Source organism: Nicotiana attenuata, unplaced genomic scaffold, assembly GCF_001879085.1.
Source record: "Nicotiana attenuata strain UT unplaced genomic scaffold, NIATTr2, whole genome shotgun sequence".
NCBI lineage: Eukaryota > Viridiplantae > Streptophyta > Magnoliopsida > Solanales > Solanaceae > Nicotiana > Nicotiana attenuata.
In genome coordinates this window covers 63,744-73,327 of record NW_017672322.1, presented here as the reverse complement: position 1 = coordinate 73,327, position 9,584 = coordinate 63,744, and the positions used below count along the sequence as shown (strand labels likewise).

General features: G+C 34.4%; 1 protein-coding gene across 1 annotated transcript; it reads left to right on the top strand.

Annotated features, from left to right (window-relative positions):
• Window positions 1-3,307: 3,307 nt before the first annotated feature.
• On the top strand, window positions 3,308-9,274 carry LOC109212737 (glyoxylate/succinic semialdehyde reductase 2, chloroplastic). Its single transcript, XM_019376410.1, has 12 exons — window positions 3,308-3,663; window positions 4,682-4,763; window positions 5,088-5,153; window positions 5,385-5,460; window positions 5,563-5,618; window positions 6,169-6,253; window positions 6,424-6,484; window positions 7,343-7,395; window positions 7,465-7,535; window positions 7,628-7,700; window positions 8,522-8,626; window positions 8,706-9,274. The coding sequence occupies exons 1-12, from the start codon at window positions 3,423-3,425 to the stop codon at window positions 8,868-8,870; spliced, it is 1,134 nt and encodes a 377-aa protein (XP_019231955.1). The 5' UTR covers window positions 3,308-3,422; the 3' UTR covers window positions 8,871-9,274.
• The last annotated feature ends 310 nt before the right edge of the window (window positions 9,275-9,584 follow it).

Below are 9,584 nucleotides of genomic sequence, written 5' to 3'. Positions count from 1 at the left end.
TTGAAAGTCGCTTCTGCATAATATTGCAAACATGAACCTCTTTTGTAATTTTTGCAAAAATCCTACTTTTGTTATGTAGCATCTAGTCTAGAGCATAAAAGATAAGACCTTTGCAATATTGCATTAAAGGGCAAATACTATAGATTTCCTACCTTAGATTTTGGTTATCTATAAAATGTTAAAATCCGAAGTAATCCTATGTTCCTTAACAGCTTATCTTGCTGAAATAAGTTGGTCTTTCCAGTAGTACTCGCTATTTTATCTATTATCGCATATTATTGCTACAGTCACTTTTGACCTTCAAAGTACTAGTTTAAACTAAGAATTCAAAAAAGAATACTTTAAAAGACGCACACCTGGAATCTATTGTCCTCTTTATTTTTGTCTAGGACACAGAGAGCATATGTTCACTATTTAGACTAAAAAATTTAGTAGGTGTAAGAACAATATTTGGTTGAAGCCATAAAAAGTATTTGAATTGAAATTAAAAAAGAGTATTTGAAAGTTAAAACTTACTTCCTCCGGTACATAATAAGGCCTCATTTGTTTGCATTTAATGGAGGTCTGAATCGTAATTATCCAGATCTCAGACATTAAGTGCGTTTGTTTTTAAAGTCTGAATCTTAATCATTCATATCTTAATCATTAAGTGTGTTTGCTTTTTTTACTTTACAATCACTTAATAAGCCTAAATAGGTTTGTATGATTAAAATATGTAACAAATCATTAAGATGCTATCATTCACATTCATTACTAACTGTCGATACTGTCTACCGTTATCAACTACCACCACCACCACCACCATCCTCGACCATAGCCACCGCTACTACCATCACCCACCGCCATCATCCTCAACCATAACCACATACGCACCCACCTCAACTACACCACCAGCCACCCCATCACCATCAATAACCTTAGCTGGCATCGCCCGCATTATAAACTACCAGCACCTGCCATCACTTTCCTCAATCATAATGACAACTACCACCACCACCATCCTCAACTATAATCACTATCGCTACCAATCACCACTAGCTACTACTCAAAACTAACACCATCAACCAAAATTACCATCAATCAACGTCTCTAGTCGTCACTCACAAGAAGCATCTTTGATAGAATATTAGATTAATTAGTATTTTATTTGAATTAATATTTATTAACGTTTAAATAAAGATAAAATCTATATATTTAGATGTTTAAAAAACAAGCAGTCTTAGTCATTTATTATTCAAATCTTAAAACACATCTTAATATTTAGATGTGTATTCAGATTCACATGTCTTAATCTTAGTACACATCTTGACAATCAGATATGCATTCGAATTCAAACGTCTTAATCTTAAAAAACAAATGAGGCTTAAGTTACTTTTTGGCCTTTTTATTTTGGTTCAAAATAAGTGTTCTTTTTACATAATCAAGAATGTATTAAATATATTTTTTCAAATTTTCCCTTATTTACATATCGCAATGTGTCAAGTTACAATATGCAAATTTTAATTAAGGGTAGTTTAGTCAAGATACTTATTTTTTTCTATGACTTAGTATTTTCTCAAGGAGTGTGGCAAAGGCCAAAAAGTCACTTATTGTGGACGTAAGGAGTAGTATCTTATTTTTAAAATTTTTTTACCTATATTTCAAATAGGGGTGTTCATGGTTCGGTTTGGATCTATTTTTTCCTAAAAAGAAACCAAACCAAGTAAGTAGATTTTTCAAATATTAGAACCAAACCAAACCAATTAAGTCGGGTTTTTCTCGATTCGGTTTATGTCGGGTTTTGTCGGTTTTTCTTTTTTTTTTTCCCCGGTTATTTATCGGTTTTTTCTTAAATATAAGACATACACTACCAAACACATATTCCGGCGATCACATTTTCAACGTAACACTATCAAATCAATTGCCCTTTGAGAAATCTATTATTTACCAAGATATATTGATGATAATTGAATCAAATAGTGATGAATAATTTAATGGCTCAATTAAAAATATATTATTTTTAACACGAGATGGATTCTTACATTTAACAAAAGAAAACTACCAATCAAACTAGAATGTAAAGGTAAAGAACTATACTAAAAGTACAAACTATTACTCCCTCCGTTCCAGTTTATGTGAACCTATTTTCTTTTTGGTCCGTTCAAAAAAGAATGACCTCTTTCTAAATTTGAAAACAATTTAGCTTGAACTTACAATTCTACCCTTAATGAGAAACTTTTATAATCACACAAATACTCTGGGTCCCTTTTTGACTTGTTTAGGACCACAAATTTCAAAAGTCTTCATTTTTTCTTAAACTACGTGTCAAGTCAAACAGGTTCATGTAAAGTGGAACGGAGGGTTTCATTTACCATTATTGAAACTTTGTATAAANTGGTTCGGGGTTTTCCAGCTTTTTCTGATTAAACCAACAACCAAATTTGATTGTTTTTAAAATTCGAAACTAAAACTAAACCAAACCAAAAAGTATGATTTTTTTGGTCGGTTTGATTTGATTTTCGGTTTGGTTCGGTTCGGTTTTTAGGAACACCCCTATTTTCAAATATTAAATTTGATAGCCAAATGTAGGATATTGATCTCCTCTAAGCCAAGTAGCTAGGGGTGTTCATGGTTCGGTTTGGATCGGTTTTTCCCTAAAAAGCAACCAAACCAAGTAAGTCGGTTTTTTAAATATTAGAACCAAACCAAACCAATTAAGTCGGTCTTTCTCGATTCGGTTTATGTCGGTTTTTCGGTTTTTTCGGTTATTTGTCGGTTTTTTCTTAAATATAAGACATACACTACCAAACACATATTCCGGAGACCATATTTTCAATGTAACACTATCAAATCAATTGCACTTTGAGAAATCTATTATTTACCAAGATATATTGATGATAATTGAATCAAATAGTGATGAATAATTTAAGGACTCAATTTAAAATATGTTATATTTAACACGAAATGGATTCCTACACTAAACAAAAGAAAACTACCAATCAAACTAGAATGTAAAGGTAAAGAACTATATTAAAAGTGCAAACTATTAACATTTACCATAAATTTTTTGAAACTTTGTATAACAATATATATATTTATAGGTGTAATAATAAATTTGAAATAGCTACTCCTATAGTCGGTTTGGTTCGGTTTTTTTCTGATTAAAACCAAAACCAAACCAAATTTGATCGGTTTTTAAAATTCAAAACCAAAATCAAACCAAACCAAAAAGTATCAATTTTTTTTGATCCGTTTGGTTTGGTTTGATTATTCGGGTTTTTATGAACACCCTACAAGTAGCCAATGGTTTATTAGGCAAATTAGTGATTTAGAGGACTGTGAAAGAGATAGCGAAAGGACAAGTGCTGTTGCTGATAACGGCAACGCCATACCCTGGAAAAGAGAAACGACAAATTACAAAAAAGAGGAAGAAAAAGCGAAGAATGGCCAAAGCATTGATGCTTAAACCCAATTGCAGTTTCGAAATCCTATCTACTGCACTCTTCAATTCACCTCCAATTTCTACGCCATCAGCAGCCATGGCAATGTGCTCCACATTTTGTCCCCGTGTATCCACTCAGCTAAATTGCAAACCCTTCTCCTTTTCCCCAGCTAATAAACCCTCTCGCTTCCTTGTTTCATTCAAGGCTTTTTCTTCTCAAACTTCTGCTTCTACTCCCAAAGGTACATTCTTCTTTCTTTTGTTTTTTCCGTCCAATTTTCATAACATGTATCGAGCTTCTGTTTCTCTAGTTTGAAATTTTTGTGAAGATTAATCTGTAAGTAGCGTTGGAGTTTAAGAAATTTATTATAAAATTTCCTATATGCTTTTCTGGAATAAGACACTATTCCAGAAAAATAGACTATCTAAGATACAACTGGAATTTAATTAAGCCACTACATGGCTCAGGCATTGGAATTTAAGTTGTATATCAATCACCAATACTCAAATTACATGAATTTGGCTGTACAAACTATTCTGGCTGTACTGTGAATATGTAGCAATCTGGTAGAGATAGAAATGGAACGAGGTTCTGCTTTTTTATGTGTTTGGTGGTTCTGGAGTGAGCAATGGCGGAGCCAGAATTTTCATCAAGGGGTGTCAAAATATAAATAATTAGATACATCGAAAAATCAAGGGGAGTCAACGTATAGTAAATATACATATAATAAAAAAATTATCTAGCAATATAATGTAATTTTCTGGCGAAGCGGGGACGAATCAATTTTAGATTTTGGTCTGTTTTGTTAAGCATAGTATACTTCCCCTGTTTTATATAGTCTTAAGCAAAGGCATCTTGTTGCCGTTAGAAAGATTGAAGGTCTTTAGGACTTCTGGATATATAAAGCTCTGATATGTTAAAGCTGAACTATGGTGTTTAACATGATGGGCTTTTAAAGTTGATTTGTCAGGGCTGCTTAGAATTGAGTCTATTATGCAAAGCATTAAGATATCTGGGCATTTCTCTTGATCCTTGCACCTGAAAGCAAGAAGAAAGTATTCTGGCAGCACGGCACCATGTTAAACCTGAAATAGGATGAACTTATTGATTATATCAGGATTTTGTCATTGTCAACAACCTGAATTTCCTCTTATAAGCTGTCGTTTTGCATTGAGTTCTCTATTTCTTATGCTATTTTACAACTGACAGATAGTTTAGTTGTTGCATTTTGTCTGATTGGCGTTTTAGTTTGTCTGCAGCTGATGATACTCCAGCAAGCATTGGATTTCTAGGTCTTGGAATTATGGGCTCCCCTATGGCGCAAAATCTCATAAAAGCAGGGTATGTTCCAATTATTCCTAGATAGACTAATTTAATGGATTTCAATGTGCCTTCACTTTGTGAACTTCATGAATCACTGGACAATGTTTATTTTTATCTTCATACTCATCATCATTGTTCTTCCTTAACCAGCAGAATTGTGATTATCCTAAACTGGTGATCTTTCAAAAGCATATGTTGATTATACAAAAGATGTTCAGAGCAGACACACTTTTTTGTCTGGAGCAGTGAAACATGATTGTTATACTTAAAAACTTTTTTTTTTGAATAAATCAAACATCAAACTCTTATCAATTTACTGTATTTGTGGTTCTCATGCTGCAGACGTGACGTGACAGTTTGGAATAGGACCAAGAGCAAATGTGAACCCCTTATCTCCATGGGTGCAAAGTAAGTATATGCCAATTTTGCTTTAAACTGGAGACTTGTGTTCGGTTGAGATGGCATCCTGGAATGTGGGTTTAAACTTATTAAATAAACCAGCATTGACGCACCGTGTGAGCTCAATGCTAATGGTTGTCTGGCCACGTATCAGATCTCGTAAAGTTTGTCAACTACTGTTACTTCTTGCGCTTATTGATAATTTGCATTTTAAAGTAACTTGAGGTTTTTTTGCTGCAGATACAAGTCTTCCCCTGAGGAAGTTGCAGCATCTTGTGATGTCACATTTGCCATGCTTGCAGACCCTGAGAGTGCAGTGAGTTTTGAGTTTATTGTGTGAATGTGTGCATCTTTCTATGTACTTGACAAGTCTAGTCCTTGATAGTAGTGAGTTTATTGTGTGAATGTGTTTTTCCAGATGGATGTTGCTTGCGGAAAATATGGAGCTGCAAAAGGAATGGGTCCAGGAAAAGGGTACAATTTGCTTTTTCTCTGCTCTGGAAATTGTAAAGTTTGGACATTACTATTGCATCTTTAGCACTGAATGACACGTATAGAATTCTGATAAGTGGTTGGAGGAAATTTTTTGTAAGCATAACAGGGTTTGGAAGTGATTCTAGTCAAGAAGTGCATCAAATGAGCAGCAAATGCTTTTGCTGATTTTGCTAATTCTAAAATGATTTACTTGAAAAACTATTTTTCCTGGTGTTAGATGTCTGGCTTAGTTATATCTGGAAGCGTGAGATTATGATAGTTAATGATGCAAGAAATTGGAACGAGAAGAAATGCAAAGTGGCCTGTACTTTAGAGGAACTAATTACAAGTTACACCATCGTGACATGCTCTAAGTCAATCTTTTATTCATATGCAAAGTTGGTAATTAAATTATCCTAGTGATTTTATATATTTGTTAAAATAGATATTGCATTTGCTGGACGCAAGTTTCTTTGGTTGCTTTCTATGGCTTTCATACTGTTGTCTGAATTTCATTTATGGCTTTGCACTCTGGTATATGTAAATGCAGCTACGTAGATGTTTCTACAGTTGATGGTGAAACTTCTAAACTGATCTGTGAGCATGTCAGAGCTACTGGAGCTCATTTTTTGGAGGTGAAATTTTCCTTCTCCTGTTAAGCATTGTGCATATGAAAGCTATTACTTCCAGTACATGACCCCACCGCTCTCCGGGGCCAAAAGAAAATGAAATAACAACAGAATATATCGTCTTGTGTTACATCATGTTGAATAATATCTCATATTTCTTCCAATTTGTCGAAAAGGCTCCAGTGTCAGGGTCCAAGAAGCCAGCAGAAGATGGACAGCTAATATTTCTCACTGCAGGTGAAGCTTTTCCCTTCACTACATCTGAGTTATTGGCAATAAAAATGCATGTAATAAATATTGTTACATGTTCATAATAATGAAATTAGCTTGCCTTTATTCACTCCTATCTTCTTTGTTATATCATGATTAATGATCCTAATATAGATGCAACATCTACCCGTCCCATTCCCCCTAATCATCACCCACACAAGACTGTATTTCTGAAGTTCGACTATAACCTTGTTAGGTAACTCTTAGTTCACATTTTATGAAAATGAATACTAGTTTTGGAAAACAAAGATGGGGTTGATTCTGTAAGCTTAGAAGCACGACACAGACTTAGGAAATTAGGAGGAGCCTCTGAAAATCACCCTTTAATTTGTTGTCCCTCCGTTTCATTTTATTTGGCAGTATTACCTTGTTAGTCCATTCCAGAAAGAATAACACCTTACGAAGCAATTTAACTTGTACTTTTCATTTTAGCCTTAATGACATGCTTTTAGCCACAAAAATGTTATGGCACGTTTAAGGCCACAAGTTTCAAAAATCTATACCGCACAAATGTTATGACATGTTTAAGACCGCACGTTTCAAAAATCTTTATTTCTTTCTTAAATTTTGTGCCAGTTAAACTACGCACGAAGGCGTAACTAATTTGGATTACTTGAACTTTATTCATAAATAGGACAACCTATTATTTGACAAACTACTGATTTTTAAATTTTTCACATAATACCTTATCTATATAGTACACAATGAATTATAGCCACAGGTAATGCATGTACCTCTCTAATTTTGACAAAAAATGTTTAGTCCAGTTCTTGAGATTATCAAAGAACAAGAATTAAGTCCAAACCATGGCTGCAAACCTTTCAGGTGACAACGTGCTGTATGAAACAGTTGCTCCACTGTTGGATATCATGGGGAAGGTCTCATTCTGCCCTTCACTGAGTGATGCAACTCTTTCTACCACCTAATATTTTCTTTCTTTATCTCAGTCAAGATTTTACCTTGGTGAAGTTGGTAATGGAGCTGCAATGAAACTTGTCGTCAATATGGTTATGGGAAGGTTCAATTTTTGAATTCTTTCTCATCTCTTCATAGTTTTGTTCTGTCTAACTAAAGCAAATGTCAACCTTTCTTTCACAAAAAAATTTGCAGTATGATGGCCTCCTTTTCTGAAGGATTAGTACTTAGCGAGAAGGTTGGACTTGATCCAAGTGTATTAGTGGAGGTACATCCTGATAAAACAAATAGCTTACTTTTGAGGCTGGCCCCTTGTGAATATGTTTCTTGCATCACTTTATCTTCTTGATGGTTTATAAATTATCTTGCACAATTCTGTTCTTTGCCTAGTCACAAATAACTCGTCTAATGAAGAGAACAATATAACTAGAACCATGTTTTGTGCTCTTTAGGGTTTTTGAACTGGATTTTGGTAGGATTAACAATGTTGATAATTTCCCAAAGAATTATCTTTTTAGATTTCCGAGGAAGATTGGAATTCCATGTCGATTGAAGTTGCTGAGACTTTACCTTTTTTAGGATACGATTAGGCCAACAATAAATATAAAAGTGAAAAGGTTATGCCATGACCATGCTATTTGCTGATAACGGATACTTAAAGGATGTTGAGCAGCATCTGTGAGGCTGCTCGAGTATGGAAAAGTTATAGAGATGGTTACCTAGTGAAATGACTGAACTGGCTTAAAAATAGCTCCACGAGTTTCCAAACAATGCATGGGGTGAAAAAGATTTAAAATCAATAATTGCACCCGAGTAAAAGTAAAATGAGAACATATACGCGAATCCTTAATTAACTTGCTGATATGAAATCAACTCATCTTCATTTTAATTTCAAGTTACAGAATTTACACAGGGTAAAGAATTCACAACTTTCTTTTTGCCTCTTATATGCAAGGAGAACTTATCCTTTCAATAATGACATCTTCAAAGGATTTCCTAGTATAAGATGCTCACAAGGTGCATTGAACTTAAAAATACATCTAATATCTGTTAGACTGTTACTAATTTTTGCACCATGGTTATGCACAGGTGATCTCGCAGGGTGCTATTAGTGCTCCAATGTACGCCATGAAAGGTCCTTCAATGGTTAAATCTTTGTATCCAACAGCGTTTCCTCTGAAGCATCAGCAAAAGGTTTTCTAACATTCCAAGACTGCCTCCTGTATGCAAACCTAAAGTTGTCTTCTAACCAAAAAAAAAATGCTTTTCTCAGGACCTTCGTCTAGCTCTGGGTTTGGCTGAATCTGTTTCACAACCCACTCCAATTGCTGCTGCAACTAATGAACTTTACAAGGTTGCAAAATCTCATGGTCTGAGTGACCAGGACTTTTCTGCAGTAATTGAAGCATTAAAAGTGAAATTGCAACACCAAACTTAAAAGCAGTCTTTCCTGGATGACCTATGGTATTTTCCTTCACAAAGCTTGGGTTAATATATCAACCATGATACGGTAAATTTTTTGGTTCACAACTAATGTTTTCATTGTTAACCCATCTTTAAGGGTTTCACATGTATACCTCCTTTCACTCCTTTATTGTATCTTTCTGGGTATTGTTCAAACAATGTGATAATTTGTATTGGCTTCTTGTACAAGTAGTCGGATGAAGGCGCTTGTGAGCTAGTTTCCCTATATAATTTGGATGTATTAGACCTTTTAAGCGTATCGCCTTGAAGTTGTATGCTCCTTATGGTTCCTCTCCATCCCTCTGGGAGAGTCTTAACTCGCTCACATGTAATCATTCCATGGTACTACTATATAACAAGAGTCAAGATTTTACTTAGAAATATTCAATAGAAAACATTTCTCTCTTGAAGTTTTGTGTTTGACTGCGTATGTATTGTCATGCTTTGATGGTGGGAAGTCCGCATTATATTATCTTATACGTCTTATGTTTTGTTGTTTAAACTAGAGTTTGATTGCAGCCAAGACTGAGAATGCACAAAAAAGCATCGGATATATCAAATTTAGTTCTAACACGCTCATTTATTACCCCTAAGATCGAACTGGAAAAACAGTTGTGCACTATAGAATCGTCATTTCTATCATAGCAAAACCCATTTATTAGACTCAGTAGACCATTCATTTGATAAG